A 19,103-nucleotide genomic window follows, 5' to 3' on the forward strand; every position below is an offset into this window, starting at 1 on the left:
ACGGGGTCAGTAGCGTATGATCAGATGGAATTGCTCCGTTACAGCCTGACTCATGCACACCCTTTAGTACTGACCCCCCTTCCCCGAACTCTTGCACCAGGACGCCTGGCTCCGCTCCATGCTCCTGGCAGGCCGGTTTCCCAGCAGCCTTTGCTCACACACCTGCCAAGAGCAGCTGGAGGTGGGAGCCAGGTGGTGGGTGCATCGCACAGCCTGCTAGCCAGCCTGTCAGGTGCTCCCCGGAGAAGGGGGCTTCCCAGGGGCCTCTAAGGTCCTGAGGCCACCTCTGCTGCCAGGTGGGAGAAAAAGTAGCCCCGTCACAGAGGGTGAAACAAGAGGCGCCAAGGCAGATGTGACCCAGCGCTGGCTCCCTTTGCCCATTAGCTCACTAACTGCACAGCTGTAGCAAGGACAAGGCCTGGGAGCTGCCTGAGAAACTCTCTATTCCCTCCCCCTCCTGGTCTCTTCCCCTCCCCTGGCTCCATCCGCTTCAGCCCAGACCAGCTGGAGCCAAGCGCCCCTTCCTGGGATTTATCCCAGCTTCCTGCCCCTCCTCGTGCAGGCAGTCGTCAGGCTGTGGCTGTTCGCGCCTGTTTCCTTTCTCCGCTGAAATCGGGAGCTGCACCAGGGCGCGGGTAGCCACCATCCATCATTCCCCAAAGCGGCGTGAGCAGGGCTGGCCCCGGCACCAGTCCCCTGCTGCAGTCAAGCACCCCAGCTTGGCTGGGAATCAGCAACCCCAGGGGAAGCTCCGGAGCCAACGGGATGAGGGACAGCTGGAGAAGAGAGACGGGCCCTGGTGTTATTAACTCTGGGCTCGGACCACAGCAACCCCCGCAGCAGCTGTTTACTAGAGGGAGGCTCTTCGTGTCACAGAGCTCGTCAGGGCCAACTGGGGCTTCGGGGTCATGCTGGTGCGGATGTGTCAGACCAGAGCAATCCCAGGCTGCCAGCTCTGTGGGGCAGGACTGGCTGTTCTGTGTTTGTACAGCACCTAGCACATGGGGTCCTGGGCCATGGCAGGGGCTCCTTGGTGCTCCCACCAGTCAACTAATGGATGGAAACTGGTTTGTAATGAACAACCCTGGAATCCCCTCCTACCCCCGCAAGCAGACATGGAGGTCACTCACTTTTCCCCAAGATCACTGCCACCAGCACGTCTGCTCCTGAGCCAGCCCAGCCGCCCTCCCCAGGAGACATAGACGCCGGGTCTGTTCTCGCCTTCCCATGGAAGTTCTCCTCCCATTGCATTCCCACTTGGGGTACCAGCAGCGGGGATGCTAGTGCAGACGCGGGCCGGGGGCAGCTGGCAGTTTATGCCCAGCGTGGTACGGGCCTGCACTGGGGCAATGCTAGGTGACAGCAGAACACCCTCCAAAGTACCTCTCTAAGGTACTCAGGCCAGCTGGTGCCGGGGGGTTGTGAAACAGCCCTTCACAAAGACCAATTCTCACAACCCTGCAGGCTCCAAGCACTAGGTCACACCCCCCCCCATCTGATTTGTCACAATCTTATAACTTGATGGGCCTGAGGCAACAGCCCCGATTGATCCAGTGACAGGATGCGGAAGGTTCCTCTAGAGATGCAGCTGCCCTGGAGAGGAAACCAGAGGATGTGTCGTCTAATGGCTACAGCAGGGCCTGGGAATCAGGATCCCTGGGTTCTGTTCCTGCTCCAGTAACTGGCTCCCTGTGAAACCCTGACCAGGTCCCTTCAGCTGCCCGTGCTCTGTGGTGCTCATGGGAACCAGGCAGGTGCTAACGCTCTGCTGACAGGCAGGACTGGGAGACCTTCCGTTAATATGGGTAAAGCACGTGGAGAGGCTTGGATGGTAGGCACTACAATCATGCAAAGTGGGGGCAGGAGCTACCAGCTATAATGCAGGGCCCTGCTTCTCACAGGGTCTAAGGGCACTGGCTGCTCCCAGCTCAACCACTTAATTTAAGTCCAAAGTTTTAACTCCAAGGAGCATAGGCAGATGGGAGCATGTGAGTTCCCGACGTGACCCTGAGCAGGGCTGCAGCACAACCACCCGGGCAAAACATCCCAGCTGCAGACACTGGGCGACGTGGCAGCTTTGAGCTCAGGGTCCTTCCCCCCCTCCAGTCCCCAGGGATGCTTGGAGTCGTGACGTTGGTTTAGTCCTTTGGAGAGATGGGACCCGCTGTGAAACTCACGTTCTGATCCCGAGCCCACCCTGGGTGAGAGTTCTGCGGGGGTCTGGCTCTGGGGAGTCCAGGCCACAGAGAGGCCAGAGCGAGAGCAAAGGAGCTGAGCTGAAAAAGCCTCATTAGGGCCTATGTACACAGGGATTTTTGCACCACTGTAGCTACACCAGCGCAGATGCCCGCGGTCGCTGTAAGGTGGGTGTGGGGGGATAATTCACACCAACGCAAGGCCCACTTTGCACTGGTGCAGGGAGTCTTCATTAGAGGGAGCAGGGCTGGCACCCGTAGAATTACATTGTGGTACGGCCCCCTGGGCCAGCGTCCCCTACCGTGGACCCACTCACGGTTCCAATCCAGCCCAGAGGAATTGCAGAGAGTTACTGACCATGCCTTGAAAGGACAGGCTCCTTGCAGAGCATGGGGGTGGAGGGAGCTGGGGGTGGGATGGGGGCAGCCCCGGTGCAGGAGATGGACTAAGGGGCCATGTATTCCTGTCCGCCATGCCCTGCTCCAAACACGGCCCTGGAAACATTCCTGCAGATTCTGAAAGACAAACGGAGATTTCCTGCAGGAGTGGCGCACATTTCCTCCGCTGGAAGACGGCTTTCCCATCTGGAGGGACCCCACGGAGAGAAGGAAGGTGGTCTCAGCAGCTGCCCAGACAGAGTGGAGCCGGCTTAGGGGGAAGAGCGACCCAGCCTGGGAAGCTGTGTTATTGTAACAACTAACAAGCCCAGGTGCAGAGCTGTTTTGCTGGTGAGCACACCAGGGGCAGGCAGAGAGAAGTGCGCACACAGCGCCTCGGGCTGCAGCTCATGCTGGCACACGCAGCAAGAGCACGGGGATCTTCCCGCGACCTTTCTGCTTCCTTCTTAAATGCCCTGCCCCTCCCCCGGTCTGCATCCCCATCTCTTATCTGTTCCAGGCCAGGGCCTCGCTCTGCTCCAAGGGCGAAGGCAAGTCCCCCCGGCCTATCCTTCCGCTCCTAATTCCAGGGCCAAGACACCTCGAACTCGTCAGGCTAGCTGCCTGGAGGGGGGGGAGGTTGGCTAGCACGCAGGCCTCGCTCCAAGGAGCTGGCGTGGGTATCTGCTGAGCAGGGAACATAAGGCTGGCTTTGTTCTGGCTCTGTGTGCAGACAGCGTCCAGGAAAGGGACAGGAAAACGAGGACAAGGGAGGTAACAGCGCGACAGCATCCCCAAGAACAGGGAAAGGCTCCACCTCAGTGCTCCCAGCCTCCAACAGGCCAAAGCATGGGATCAGCACAAACCTGCCCGTGTTACCTGCTGTAATGAGGGGTCTGGTGGGAGACACCGTGTCCACATTCATTCACACTAGAAAGAGTCTCCACTGACTCCCACGCCCTATGCTGGAGCCACTTGATTACAGTGCCTCGCTCTTCCCCTGCATCCCGGGCTGGCAGAGCCCCGCAGCCTGGAACAGCTCGGCCGTGCACGGCCGCTCAGTGCCCAACTTTCTGTGCTGGCTCCCAGCTGAACAGATTCAACTCAAGCCATCCGGCCCCTCTTGGAATCCCTCTGCCAGCCTGGCCCTGGCAAACTGAGACCTCTCCCTCCACCCCCCCACCACAGGAGGCTCCACCACGATTGAAACTGGTGCCCAGGCCAGAACTGTCGAGCCAACGCCCCATGCAGGAGGCCTGTCCGCAGCCCCCCTGCAAGGGAAACAGGCAGCAGCAGGGCAGTGGGCAAGTAAAGGAGCCTTCAGGCACAGCTGTGCAGGTGTCCGTCTTCACGCCCCAGAGGCCCCACCAGCCAGGGGAAGGTGGTGGGATTTTACACACACAGAAGCAACATGTGGTAGCATCTCCCCCTGGCCCCCCACCCCCAAGGACAGAGCAGCTTTGATCCCGGAGGTGGAGAGAGGGGAAAGGCTCAGGGCTCAAGGAACAGAGAACCCTGGAATCCAGGACTTCTGCAAGTGCCTGGTGGAATGATGTTCTTACAGGCTTCCCAGCCTACTGGGCCCTGCAATGGTGCAGGCTCCTCTGTAAGCTTCCCTGCTCCCGCAGATCATCCCTTGTGCCAAGAGCGAGATTTGTTAGCATCGTGATTTAAAGTCTAGGGCCCAGGCTCACTGTATACAACGCATTTGCAGAACGTACAGGACTTACAGTTCCTGCAAACTTCCTGCACTCTGCAGCAAGCCCAGAGGTCTGGCAATTGAGTTCTGGAGCTTGGGGGAGCAAAAGGAGGCGACGTAGATGGAGATCCTAAGCTCCCAGGGGACCGGCTGCTTCCTCGCTCTTGGAGCCCTGCAGAGCACGCCTCGCCCTGGCTTGTCTGGAGTTCAGGCTGAAGTACATCTCAGTCACATGTTTACGCCAAACAAAAAGAAAACTTACACTGCCAGCATAGGGGGCAGAAAACTTGGAGAAAGCAGGAATATCAGAGTGAAGGTTAAATTGAAAATAAATCCCACCATTTGACAGTCTGGAAGTACACAGTTAAAATCACCCAAACAACCTTAACTCTGCCCCTTAGTGACACCAGCTTCCTATCTTCCTTGGACATTCACTTCCATGTTACTGATCCAAACTCTCAAGCACAGTGCCAGCTGCTCATGTGGGAATTAGAGCGGGCTGGAGAGCAGATGATTGACCGGAGAATGCAGAGGGAGTTCTAATTTCCTTCTACCTCCACTTCTAATGAAGTGCCCTGACCTTCTACTCAGAGAACACTTCTAACGACCAGGGGAAAGGTCCAAATTAAAGCCTTAACCTCTCTGGGCTGTTCACCATAAGGGATTAATGTGCAGATGGAACCTGTGCCCAGAGCAGCTGAGTGGAAAGGCGCTAGGGTTAACCTCAAAAATAAAAGGAGGACTTGTGGCACCTTAGAGACTAACCAATTTATTTGAGCATAAGCTTTCGTGAGCTACAGCTCACTTCATCGGATGCATTCAGAGGGTTAACCTCATGAGCTCCAAAGGAAATTGAGGTTGGGGCAGGGATAGGGATGAGAAAACTGATGGGAGTGAAGTCTGAATTGGCAGTTTTTTAAAATTTGTCTCTTTTTCCTCCCCACGTTTAATTGTTTCCGCACTTCCTAGCGCTGGTTGGGACCAGCAATGTGGAAACACTGAAAGAAGTTCACCTCTGTGTCCTGGGGACAAGATGGGAGTGGGGATCCGATCAAAAAGCCTATTCAGAGGGCTCCAGATGGGCCTGGGGAAGCAGGGTTCTACCCAGCGCCATAAGGCATGTTGGGATCTAGCTCCGGCACCCCAGAGGAGCCAGTATTTAGCAGCACACCTGGAGGGGCTCTGGCATTTAATGCAACACACAGTGGGGTGAGACATGACAAAATCCAGAACCACATACGCCCTGTCTGACGTTTGGGCCCCACTAGGCTGCTGGAGGCAGAAATCAGGCCATGTTTTGGCAGGGCAGCAGGCAGTACAAAAATGCAGGAGGATCCAAACACTGACTGACTTGGCACCAGGATTCACACTCCTGGCTCCTGAGTCCAGTAGGTTACATACCCTCATGCACAAGGGCCAGCCTTTCATCACTGAACCTCGCACAGTAGGAGCCACACCCCAGAAACACACGAGGGCCAGGCTTCACCCTCCCACTTGGGAGGCCTCTACTGGCTCCCACCATCCTGGTGCTGCCAGTGAGTCTGCAGCCTGAGCATCTGGGTGCAGTAGGGTTGGCCTGGCAGGGTTCATCCTCCCAGCTGCCTCCACAGGCTGTGCGATCTGTGCCTGACAGTCAGCGCTTCTCTCCCATCTCCTGGGCTGTTTATGACTGCTCCTATGCTCGCTAAGTGTCATTTTTCCATGGGACACTGGAGGCTGGTGAAATCACATCTGGAGTCTAGACTCAGTGACTCTGTGGGCTGGGCTCACAGGCTAGGCTCTGCCCATTCCCTGCTGCACACTGTTTGCTTAGCTGGAGGTATTTAATTGGAATTAAAGTGGCCCCTCTTGTTTTTGCGGACAAGGCTGTTGGAAAAGTAGCTGTAAGTCATAGAAAACATCTGTAGGAGACGGCGAAGGGTCATTAGATGGCAGAATGCGAGGCGCCACTTTTAGTGCTCGCAGCCGATGGAGGGAATAATAGTTCAATACGGCTTTTGTGGAGGAGCTGCCAAGCCAGCAAACACTTCTATTTATTCTGGCACTGGGCATGGGGAGAGACGTGGGGATACTCCAAGAGCTCCTGCACTGAAGGGCAGTCTCTACGCCAGCAGGGGAGATGCTGTGCGTGCCATCGATCCAGCGCGCTGGCTCTTGCTCTAAGCTAGCCCTGTACAATGAGGCTTCTCTGTCTCCACTCGGAGTGGGGTGTCCATCGGAAAACCCTCTCGTGCTCCTTTCTTTTGCCCCTGGGCAGCAGAAGACCCCATGCTAGAGAGGCTCGTGCTGGCTGACTGAGCTTTTCGCCTAGGAAGGGAATCTGAAACCCGCGAGAAATTAATGGCTGGATGGGTGACTTCACAGAGGACATGGGTCAATCAGTGTCCCACCTACACAGGCCTCGTGCACACAGGGGCTCGCCCATTCCAGCCATTGGCCTTGCTGCAATCCCCCAGGCAAAGCCGCTGTCAGCCCTGGTTTGCATGAGAGCAGCTTGCCCATTCCCAGCACTGGCACAAATCCCGGCCTTTCTTGTCTACAGGAGGGGGTTGCACTGCTGCAGCTATCCCAGCGCCTGGTCTCCAAGAGCAGGAATCCCTAGGGCAGGCCAGGTCTGACTCTCATCCCTGCTCAGGCAATAGTGCTGCTTGGGGTCTTCCAGCAGACTTAGGAACATCAGAACGGCCAGCCTGGGTCAGACCCAAGGTCCATCCAGCCCAGTCTCCTGTCTCCTGACAGTGGCCAATGCCAGGTACCCCAGAGGGAATTAACAGAACAGGGAATCATCAAGTGATCCATCCCCTGTTGCTCATTCCCAGCCTCCAGCAAACAGAGGCTCGGGACACCATCCCTGTCCATCCTGGCTAATAGCCATTGATGGACCTATCCTCCATGAACTTAACTAGTTCTTTTTTGAAGCCTGTTATAATCTTAATGGGCTTCCCCCATTACTGCTCTCACTGCCCCCAGGATCCAGACCAGACCTATTCCATCCTAAGCTAACTGATCCCTCCTCTAACCCATTTCAAGGCTCAACGCAATCCCAACCCAGACCTCAGCTTGACCTAACCCACCACGCTGCTGCTTGGTGCTGTATTACCCAGGAGCCCTGATTCCAGAGCTCTTGTGGGTGGGTTACTTCAAGCTTCTCAGGGGAGCCCAGGGCAAAGCAGGTCAGGGCCTGGGAGTTTTTAATCAGGACTCCGTGGCCACCCAGCCAGGCAGATCATTAGAGTTCAGAGTGGTGGATGTCCCTTTGGAGCTTTACTGCCAGGAGCGGAGCAGCTGCCAGTGTCCTGGAACATGAGCAGTCACTGACACCCCCGAAGCCGGCAGCTGCAATCCTTGCTCTGCTCTGGGCACTTCTGATGGTATCAGCCGGTGAAGGAGAAAACAAAACCTGGAATTCAGGTCTCAGGGCCTACAAGCGTTTCTCCATTCACCTTGTGGGATTGGAAGGACACAGCTACAGTCAGAGGACTGCCAGAAGTTAGGGCTTCTGGGCCCTACAGGTCCAGCCTGGGAAGCTTCTACTCACCTTTAGAACAAGGAGAAAACATCCGTTCCTCTAGGGGATTTAACGCTGGATCACTTCAACACATCATGGAAATGGGCAGGATCTGCAGAAGGGGATTGCAGAGGTGGGATCCCTTGTGATGCATAAAGGAATGTCTTCCCATGTGCCAGGGCTCCAGCCAGCCCTCTGACAAGCATGTGGATCCTGCAGCTCAGTGCAATAAGCGTGTGGACTGGGAAATGAGTTTTAAATGGTTGTCTCCTCACGACTGAAACAGCTTTCCTGCCTCAGAAACTAGAATAACCTCCCAGAAAACAGCAGCAGGGAACCCAGACCACCTACTCCTGGCACAGGGAGATGAGACAGGTGACTGCTCAGTTGGAGACATCCTCAGTAGCAACAAATTGCATGGATGAATGCAGAGCTGCTGTAGCTAGGTCAGTCCCAGGATACTGGAGAGACAAGATGGGTGAGGGAATGTCTTTTACTGGACCAATGTCTGTTGGTGAGAGACGCAAGCTTTTGAGCTTATACGTGACCCGAAGAAGAGCTCTGCGTAAACTCCAAAGCTTGTCTCTCTCACCACCAGAAGTTGGTCCAATAAAAGATATTCCCTCCCCCACCTTTCTAAAGTGTGCTGAGAAATCCCAGCACGTGGGGTGGAATATTACCGGGCTCTGTGAGCTAGGCCAGTCTCTCAGAGTATGGGCCAAGACCAAAGGCTCAAGTCTAGGTGTCCATGTCCTTTCAAATAAAGGGGAGCCCAGGCTGCCTCCCTGGGGAGCACCCAGCACACCACAATGCTGACAAGCTACTGCACAGTGAATACACAGATACCATGGACTGCAGGGTGGCCCCAAGGGTGTGAGCACAGCACTCTGCCTCAGCTTCCCCAGCTATAAAGGGCAGGGTGGTTGTGTTCCCCTCACCCACAGGACAGAGCTTGGAGAATGAAATGTGTGCTCTGAAAGCAAAGGACTATCCAGAAATCCAGCAGCAGTGGGAGAAAGAGACGTGTCTGTAGAAGGTGTGGGAGAGACAGGTGGGGAAGTTACAGGGGAGGGGGGCAGATTGGGAGCTGGGTCCAGCACTGGAGGGAATGGCAAGATGACAGGTCACTTTATAACCTGAGAACAATCAGGGTGGAATGAGGAAGAGCCATTTTCCTCCAGGGCAACTCTGGTTCAGCCCTTGAATTCTATGGCAGGGTGCGAGCTGCAAGCTCTGCGGCTAGGGCCTCTGCCCTCAATCTGCTGCAGCCAGGCCTGGCCTGGCGCCCTCCGGCCCTTTCCCCTCCAGCCTGAGGATGGATGAGGGGAGGTGTAGCCATAGGAGCCTAAGGGCGCTGGCCTGCAGCGTGGCTTGGATCCCTCAGGTCTGTGCGTCTTAAGATGGACCGTAGGCATTTCCCAATCAGTCTGAAGACAAACGACCCCTATCCACTGTATTTCTGCATTTTGGCTTCTTCTCACGCTTTGTGCTTCAGCCCAGGCTGAGCGTGGGGGCTCCCTGATCACAGCTCTCGCTCCTGAAGCTGTGCTCCCTGGCCACAGGGCTCGGGTCAGCAGGCCAGCCCCGTAAATCTCGCCTGCTGCTGCGAGAGGCTGAGCAAGGCCTGTCACAAAACCATGAGCTGATGGCCCAGCTGTCCCTTTGCCCTAGCTGGAGAGGTGCGGGCAGCGTGGGGGGAGGAGATGGTCACTTAGAAACTGCCGAGCAACGGAAGGCCGCATTGATCCGGCCAGGCCAGGCCTTGTCCAGAGGGCAAGGCAGTTCAATAAAGGGGCCAGGCTCCCACCTGCATGGGGGGACACAAGGGCCAATGTGAAGGAATCAGGCAGCCAGCGGAATCCCACTAACAATGGGAGGCAGGACGAGGGCTGCAGATGTCTAGGCTTGGGAGCAGTGCCCCTCCTCCTTGCCCTCCACGGCTGGAGCTTTGAAACTGCCTTTCCCAGAGGAGCTGGCTCAGGCCCCTTACCGCGGCAGCCAGCCCCTTCCTCCCGGGCCCAGCCTGCTCCCTGTTAGCCAGGCCATATTCCGAGGCTCTCGAGCATGGGGGGAGGCTCGTGGGGCCCAGAGCCGAAGCATGTTAGGGCTCATGACTGCACTCATGGCAGAGGGAGCTGCTGCAGGGGGAACAAGCCAGGCAGGCAACCCGAGGACAGCTCTCTACAGGACTCCACTGTGGCCTGCACGGGGGCAGGACAGCGCAGGGCTGGAGAGCAGGACACCATGCCTGAGGTGTCGGCCCAGCCCTAGGTGTGAGGCAGCCCCGTGCGTGTGTGAGAGGGAGCTGATCCCAGGAGCTATACGGTGCCCACAGACTGGGAGCAAGGGCTATTCACTATGAGGCAGGGCGCACTGATACAGCTGCCAGGAGCCAGAGCACATTGTGAGAGGGCATCCAGAGTTAGCAAGGGCCAGATTAAGGGAAGCAGAGGCCTTAGACATAATGTAACATCCCCCAGCCCCCATGGCTGCCCCCCAGCTCTCCCTCCCCTTGCAGTGACAGTGGCAGAGCAACCCCCTCCCTGAGTGGCAGGGACCATACCTCTCTCTCTTCCCCCCCCACCCCAGGAATGGCAAAGGGACCCCATCAACTCCCAAGAGACAGAAAGGGGACACCCCCCCAGTACTCACATCACAGTTGCTGCCAGATCTTGGGGAGGTGGGCTGGGCCGGCTGCACTTTTCCCCACCTGCCACACAGGTCTCTGCTGGTACGGTGTGCAGTTGGGCATGGGGAGCTAGACGGGCAGGTCACACTCCCTGTAGCTGAACAGGGCAGGTCCCCACTCTGCACTAGCAGGTCAGGCTCCTGCACACTCAGTTCCCATGGTCATTGTTTCTTGCACAACCAGGACTAAGTCTCCCCCCCCCCCCCCCACCCTTTTAAAAAGGCCAGCTTGGGCTTTGAGTCCCATCCCTGCCACAGCCCATAGTGCGTCTCTAATCTAATTTTAGGGTTAGTGGACAGGCACTCGTTGCCAAGGCTAGCACAGGTGCTGGGCAAAAGCAACAGTTCTAGTTAAGGCAGCCTGAGGCTGGCAGTCAGGGGCCCTGAACCTGCAGCAGTGCAGAACATCCCTTCCCTAGGGAGGGCAGTGAAGCCCTGCCACTCACTGTGGGCAGCAGAACTGGCACACCCATGGGACAGGACAGGCCTCTCCCAGACACCACTGCTCTCGCTGATCAGCTTCCCTGCATGCAGGATGCTATGTGGGTACCAGGGAGGTGCCCCACACGCATTCCTGCAATGAATCACTGACTCTGCCCTGCTTCCTTTAGCTAAGGGAGGGAATCTAACAGCTGCTCCACTGAGTCCTGCAGGGAAAGATCACGACAGGTAACAGCTCCATGCTGCACCAGGCTGCACATCCAAGGCCAAACACAGAGGTGCCCTAAGAAGCGGCAGAGACTTGACAGCTCCAGCAGGTAACCGCTTACAATCAGAAGCATCTGACCTTTGCTCCTAACATGTTGCGATCCCTGCAGTTTCCTCTGTCCTGGGGCAGGACTCTCACTCAGCAACAGCGCAGGAGCCGGAGAAGGAGGTTAGCTGGATCTCCCTACCGGCTAGACGGGAAGAGTGTGTGTCAATTCCTAGAGCACTCTGCTGCGAGTGTTTCCCTTCCAGAACCACAGCCGGGCAGGCTGGGAAGAGAAGCCCGAGGTCACAGATGCGTGCGGCCCAGTCCCAGACAGAAGCTTCTCCAGCCCAGAAAGTGATAGGGCCCAGCAGGTTTTAATGGGACCCTGAGCCACAGCAGTGCCCAAAGACACAGACTGCCCAGGGGCAGGGATTGTTTCTACCTCTGGGTTTGTAGGACAATGGGACCCCGATGCTGATCGGGGTCTCTGGGCACAACCGACAGATGGCAGAGTCAGACACAGGGATTGTCAGCCCCAGTCCACTTAGCTGAACATAGGCCTGAACACAGGCCTGAACACTGCCTAGTTCCTTCGCTCCAGTTCAGGATCCTGGCTCTCAGACCGGGGCTCTAGGCCCCAGGAGTTAAAGAGGAGAAGCCTCAGGATGTAGGGCAGGGAACGGATCTGACATTTATCTGGTCTCCTCCTTCCGCCCCCCACCTCTGAGGCATATTTTCTTGCTCCTTTATACTTGGCATAGGACGGGCAACACACATCAGGATAGACTTGATCACCTTCCTTTCTCCCTGCCCAGCCCCTCTGCCCCTTCTTTCACCTGCTCTGAGCAGTGGCAGGTCCCCAGAAGACCCTCTGTCCTATTCCCCACCCACCTTGCGATGGCAGCTCTAGGCTTCTCTTCCATCAGCAGCTGTTGGGTTCGGTTTTTCATGGAGGCAACAAGCCTTCTGCCCCTTGTCCTGCCAGGCAGGTGGATCTCCTCCACAGAGGTCACAGCAGGTGGTGTTCCCAACATGCAGCTCCCCCTGGCACGGTGAGACCGCCAGCGCCCTGCACTGGAAAAGGCCAGCGTTGCTCTACCCAGAAACGCTTCCAAGGGGCATGGGACAAAGTGCAAACAATGCATTGATGTCAAACAGCCACTTCCACTAGTGCCACTGCAGCTTTGCTATTGGCCAAGGAGGGGTCACATGATCTAAGCCAAGCCGATCAAGTGGAATTCTCAAAGCCACCTCAGCTGTAGCTCCCCAACTCCCATGAGAAGTTAACAGGAGAGGAAGGATGTTAGGGCCTAGCCTGAGACCGGCGAGACCCGGGGCCAATTCTCTGCTCTGCCACAGACCCCGTGTGACCTCGGGCAGGTCTCTGTGTGCCTCAGTTTCCCATCTGTACAATGGGGATAAAAGCTCAACTCTGCCCCGCAGGGCTTTGTGCGGATGAGGACAATAAAGGTGGACCAGCACTCTGATACTAGGGTACTCATCTGGCCCCCACTACCCAAGACAGAAATTAATGGGAATCAGGCATCCAACTCCTCTAGGCAGCCAGCCTCACCCTTCCTCTCCATCAGGGGCCAAGTGAATCACGTGAGTGTGTAAGTAAACTGAGGGAGTGATTGGACAGGAGTTTTCAGAGAAAAGGACCTTCCTAGGCTAAGAGAAAGCATGCCCCCCCCCACCCCACTAGACAGTGATGCTGGAGGTCACTTTTTAGCTTGGAAGTAACAGGTTTCTACTCTGAAGCTCATCTCCACTCAACACACTCCAGGCAGGATTTCACCCAGGGCGGGGGCCAGGCAACACCCGATCCGCTGCTCTGGGGTAACGAGCGTTCTCCCCGCTGGGGCCCAAAGGGAGAGACAAGCTCCTCCACCCACTTACCACCAAGGAACAGACCGAGACAGCTCCTCCATCCTTCGAGATGGTTTAATATGAGAGAAAGCAAATCCACAATACAAAATTTAAAAACCAGCCCCTTGGTTTTCCCCCTCCCCTTTTTTCTACCCATTTAGGAGATGACAAAAAAATATGAAATAAAATAAGGAAGCATGGCTGCCCAAAGCACTGCGTGGCAGTGGACAGGCCCCAGGTGGAACATCGGGATGGCAGAAGGACTTCAGACAGATATGGCTTCCAGAGACTTCTCCCATCCCGACAGTTTCTCCGGACACGCGCGCGCGCGCACACACACACACACAACACGATGCTGATACACAATTGGTCTTTTTATCTTTATCCCTTGCGATGGGGCCTGGATCCCAGCCTGGCCTGGTCCCGACACGCCCATCCTGACCCAGGCGTGCAAGGTCACTTCTCTTTTTTATCCGTTTCCATCCTTGCGTCTTTGGAGTCCCCAGACTCCTCCTTTGGCATGGAATTCTCCTCATAGCTGAGGGCAAGAGAAGGAGAGGATGCTGGGAGTTAAGCAGCTGCAGTTCTTAGGAAAGTCAACGCCTCTGCTTTGGGTGAAAGTGGGTGGGGAACGTGTGGATCAGGACCAAGGGCATGAGCACTGTCAGCCAGCTGCACAGAGAGCGGGGCTTTCTAGCCCGCCCCTAGCAGTGCAGATCTCTGGGCTAGTTCCACACAGAGCAGGACTCCATGCAGGTGGGGAGAACAGCTCCCACCATCATTCTTACAGCGCCAGACACAGGATTCAAGTGAAGTCAGTGGGAGAGGGGAGGCTGACAACGTATGATGCCCTGTTGTACCTACCTCCCCCACCACAGGCAGCCCTCCCTCACTCAATATACCTTCCAAACTGAGAAGAGAGGGTCTCACTACGGCAGCAAGGTGCACACGCAGATACGCTCATACACACGTGCCAGTCAGCTCACTGAGCACGCACGCTGATGGACACCTCCTCCCGGTCAAGGGACTGAGAATTCAGCTCAAGCCAGCCCTGGCTTGCGTAGGTGGCAGGTGGATCTGAGAACGCTGGCTCCCAGCGCCATGCAGAATATTCGGCTATCCTGAATAAAACCACTGCCCCTCGTATAGTGCGGCACTGGCATTTTCACGAGGCCAGACAGGCCAGGCTGCGAAGAGCACGTGTGCCTGGGACAAGTGACCTCAGTTAAGCCAGGAGCCGGGGAGAGGGTCGGGCTATTCAGTAAGGCAGATTTAGGTTTCTTCTTCTTCTTTCGGGTGGCTGGCTCTGGCTGCATGAAGGGAAGAGCGTACGCAGAGGCTAGTAGCTCAGCAGACTCGGCCGTGCAGGGACTGGTTCCCTGGGGCAGGGAGAAGCCCCACAATAGCGACATTAGAAGCTGCAGGGGAGATCAGAGGAGAGAGCCTAGCAGCCATGCCTTCAGGCAGACAGTAGAGAGCTAAACAGCTGAGCTAACGACACCTGCTCCAGCCCCATCAGGCACTTGATCCTTGGGGGGGTTATTCTGCAGCCTGTGCAGATGGGCTCACGAGCTGGGTTCAGACTGGGCAAGCGGGTGGCCTGAAGGTGCTCTGGCACTTAGCGCTGTGACCAGGACACCGTTAGAGGGGAGGGGCACCCGTTCAAAGGCAGAAAGAGTGAGACCAGCCCATCGCAGCAAGGCAGATGGCCACAGCACAAGCCAGACACCGAGGAGCTGGGAAGGAGTTTGACAGAACTGGAGAGACCCTACCTGGCCAGACAGAGACAGACAAAGAAAGGGCATCGGGTGCGATTGCTACATGGCACTGGGGCTTTGTTGCCGGCGTCGGCGGGGACAGGACAGTTTCTGCTGCATGGAATCGGCAAGGCTGGCCGGAGAACCCGACACGGTTGGGAAGTGGGTAAGTCTTGGTGTGTGTGGCAAGATTTCAGCAGAGGACTCATAGCTGCAGGAAAGACAGGAAGGGGACAGGGAGGAATGGGATAGAAGGGAAAGAGAAAGAAAGGAATAAGAATCGCTTTGAGTGATATGTCTGCAAACACTCCGCCCTGCAAAGCCTGCTTGCTGTCTCTTAACCCGCCCTTTCGTCCCCAGCACTGGGATGAGCTGGGGGGCTGGGTTGGCCACATGGGGGCCCCCAGGAAGCTCACACTGCGGTGTACTCTGTGTAAGCCCTTGGGGCATGAACCTACATGAGTGTAGCTGTATGAGGCATGAGGGGCTGAGGTTTATGGTATGGCAGTACCTGCAGCGTGACCACGGAGAGCAAATGGACAGGGCCCAGCAGGAGAATAAAATTGTGCACCAATGCACAGAAGTGCACACATGGTAGGGCCAGGCCCAGAGGCCTTTGAGAGGCAGCAGACCAATACATGCAAAAGCTCTTCCATATAGGTCTAGGCCAGGCTGCTCTGCGGTAGCTCCCTCTGGGTGTGCTAGCTATCGGATTTCCTGTGATTAATTCAAAGCACAAAAGGAGATGGGACGTTAGGGACCTGCCTAAGAGAGCTCTGCAGGGACATGAACCCCAGAGAGTTAGCTCCAAGCGGGTGCTGCCTAGCTCTGCTCCAGCCTGCATTTCCTCCACCCCCACGGACCCTAGATATCTAACTGGTCCCCCTGGCTTCTTCTCCCACGTCTTCCTGGCGGCCCAACCAACCCCCTCCATAGTCAGGCACACCAGGTATCCCCCCTCTTCTTAGGACACTTGTTCTGGGAAGCCCAGCAGTGTGTTTTCAACCGCCAGACCACTGAAAATACCACTGGCCAGCAATTCTACTGTTTGGTCACCTGGTCCTCTGTGTCCAACCTGTAAGCTCCTCAGGGCAGAGCCATGTCTCCGTGTGCAAACTGCAAGGGGCTGCAGGCCGAGAGCTCATGTGGAATTTAGCTGGGGACCATCCTCAGACTAAGATGTGCTGCCAGAAGCGCAGGTGGCTGATGGAGACACATGGAGTAGGTCCCCATCTCAAATCACAGACTTTCAGCGCTCACAGAAACACAAGCTGCATCAAAGCAGCCTAGGATCCCACACCTGGTGGAATTCCTAGGGTGGGGGGGCTTCCGTCCCTCCAGGCACATGAGCTTTATCGAGTTCCATTTCCTCCTCCAAATACTGGAGCAGTTTCAAGAGATGCTGGACCCCAGAAACTTTCCTAAGACATCCAAACCCTGCACTCCCTGCAAGAGAGCCGACTCCTGGAGATCCAGAATGTTGCATCCACCTCTAAGATGCTAGGAGGGGATCGCTCTTTCCTATCAGGTTAGTTCTAAGGGGGACTTGCTAACAGTCAGAACCACACTGGGGTCAGAGCTATGCGCGGCGTTCGGAGCGCTGGGCCGGCATGGACATTAACCCTTCTCACTCTGCCACAAGAGTCCACAAGCTCCTTGTTCAAAGACCGTGTGTCCAAGCAGCTTGTCTCTCACCAGAGCCATCTCTAGCATGGGAGGTGATGCTGCAGCAAGCTGGTGAGTCACAGGCGTGTGTGAAAAGTGGCTGCAGGATACCAGGTGCACAGGAAGGATGAAGCCAGAACACACAGTGCCTGCAGCAGCGATTGTCAGAAGCAAACATCAAAGACCAGGCAGGTGCTGAAGGGACTGGGAAGAGGGGAGAAGTCCCAGCGAAGAGCCACCGTGGGGAAGGTGCACAGTAGCGTTCCCTGGACTAGGAGATGGGGAGGGAAAGGCTGGTTCCACTGGCATCCAGAGGTGAATGGCAACTCGACCCTTTACTTTACCACACTTTTGCCTCCATTAGTTTCTGATCAACTCTGTCTCAGCCCAGCTGCCAGACCCAGAGCCACAGGCCCCCTCTGAGCAGATGGAGACCACAATGCAAGGAGCTTGCGTTTCCATGGGCCGTGGACTGTCCAAGTTCTCCCGTGACATGTGAGAAGGATGCCAGCTTTGGGGAGGAACTTACAGGGCTCCATTGTGGCTGGGAGGGTGCAGGACTCCCATGTCTGGGACAGGCCAGCCAGAAGGTGCTGGAGCCAGACTGAAGGGTGCCTCCAGTTGCTGGCCAGCAGTACTAGGCTAGGCAGCTGTGTGGAGAGCACTGGAGGACAGGGCCGGGGGCAGGAGTAGCACAGAGAAGATGCACATAGCTAGGACCTAGTTCCCCTGCTCCGGGAGAGGGGAAGGATAATTAAACTGGCCTGGTGGCACCCGTGATGATGAAGCACGCCATTACCTCTCCAGGCTCCATGGCTGGGCTGGCTCTGCTCCCTTCCCCCAGCATGCACTGCAACAGCGACTGGGTGCTGACAAGGCAGGTGTGCAGGCCCACCCTCTGACTTCACCCCAGCTCATCGGAAGAGTGAGTCAGAGTTCACAGTGCAGAGCGATACCAGAGGCGTCACCTGTGTTCCAGCCCTGGCGCTCCCACGCACTTGCCCAGGAGGAGGGTAGGGACCGGGCTAGAGGAGGAACGCTCCAGAGAGACGTGTATAAACACAGATTCGCTCCCTCCACCCGTACACACGCCCACGCACCCACAGCATGCCCAGATGAACTTGTCCATTTGCCTGCGCCCCAGCATGGGAACACCTGCACATCTCAGGCGCTCCCAGCACTGCCGGCTAGAGGCTGACTTACCTGAACATTTCGGTTACTTCTCCCTTCACCAAGGCCACGAGGAGAGGAAACCCAATGCAGGCAGGGACCAGGTACAGCAGCGCTGGCTGAGGGGGAGGAGAACAGAGGCAATTACTGCATCAAACAGCTGGAAAAGCCAACACAGCTTGCAGCAAAGGCCACTGGGGAGGAACGGGGCCGGCTCATCTGGGTTCACAGCTGGTCTCAGTCCCCAGATTAAGGAGTAAGTCACACACGAGGGAACGCTGGGCACAGCTCAGGGCTAGGGCTCAGTGTCAGATCTTTCCTTTATGCTCCAGAAATCCGTAAGCGTCGAGTCCCAACATACCGTAGCACCAGAGTAAGAACGTGACTAGAAGTCCCACTCTCTGGCCCAGCACTCTCAATGCAGAGCTGTTCCAGGAAGGGGTGGATGACACTCTACAGGTCCTGACTTTCTGATAATCAAGGTCCTGTCTTTCGTCTAGCACCCACTTGGATGGGGACTAAAGATCTGGGGATACTGCCCCAGAGGAGGAGCGGAGAACCCCCAAGTACTGACCAGCCCCTCTCGGAAGAGCCCACTGCCCAAGGCTAGCAGACTTATGTGCTGCGGGCACAGTGGCTGCCACGCTCGCCCATCGTTTTCACATCTTGTTCATTCCTTCCTCCCATGCAGGGGGTAGCTGGGAAGCATTAAAACTAGCCGGGCATTAATGCTGTGCTTGCACCTGCTCTTGATATCTAGAGACAAGCCCAGGAGAACACACCGATGCTCCCCGTTACTAAAGAGCAGGCTGTTCTCAGCACATGAGCAGAACTCCTCACTGACGTGAGGGAGCTGCAAGGCCAGGGAGAACCACCCCCCTCCTCCCGAAGATAGTAAAGTGCAGTTATATGCAGAGATGCTCGCAGCAGGCTCCACCTTTAGTGCCTAGGACTCCCAGAGCCAGTTTGCCCAATTTACAATCCGAGACAATTCTTCAAGGCACACTTAACCCGGGAGCTGAAAACCCTGTTGGCCTGGCTGCCTCCTGCGTCACACCTGGCAGGACACACCCTGCAAGAGGATCTTAGACAGTTTTGCAGATGCATGAGGCAGAGAATCTCACTCGCTCTGCTGTGCTAGAAGCAGTGAACAGATAGTTCTCCGAGGGGCAGTCTCCAGTAACCTTTGCATTTAATGCACTCTCCCCCCAGCCAGGTGCTCCACTCTGTTACGAAACACACACCCCCAGTTAGAAAAGGCAAAATGGAGTGGCTGTGTCTAGCATCGCTTGCTGTGATGGCATCTCAGGGTGGGCACTACACAATCTCAGCTCAGAGATACAGAGTTGATTCTCTGTCACCCTGATTGTAACGTAAGTTCTGACCAACCTTCCCCAGCTTCCTGCTGCACTTGGCTGCCTGTGGCTCAGGGGTTAGCAGAGCAGTAATGGGCAGGGCACAGAAGACAGGGGATTCGCTG

At 56.4% G+C, this 19,103-nt stretch overlaps 1 protein-coding gene across 4 annotated transcripts in view; it reads right to left on the reverse strand.

The window, feature by feature from the left end:
- Positions 1–13,131: 13,131 nt before the first annotated feature.
- The window catches only part of HM13 (histocompatibility minor 13), a 31,970-nt gene continuing 25,998 nt past the window's right edge, over positions 13,132–19,103 (reverse strand). The window contains exons 11-13 of one of the 4 annotated variants that reach the window (XM_074969496.1): positions 17,657–17,742; positions 14,804–14,999; positions 13,132–13,569 (exon numbers count right to left, since the gene is read on the reverse strand). In XM_074969496.1, coding sequence (XP_074825597.1) covers positions 14,849–14,999; positions 17,657–17,742 — 237 coding nt within the window. In that variant the 3' untranslated portion in view covers positions 13,132–13,569; positions 14,804–14,848. The other 3 variants (XM_074969497.1, XM_074969498.1, XM_074969499.1) reach the window with 3 other exon arrangements.

The sequence above is a fragment of the Natator depressus genome, chromosome 13 (assembly GCF_965152275.1).
Source record: "Natator depressus isolate rNatDep1 chromosome 13, rNatDep2.hap1, whole genome shotgun sequence".
Lineage (NCBI taxonomy): Eukaryota > Metazoa > Chordata > Testudines > Cheloniidae > Natator > Natator depressus.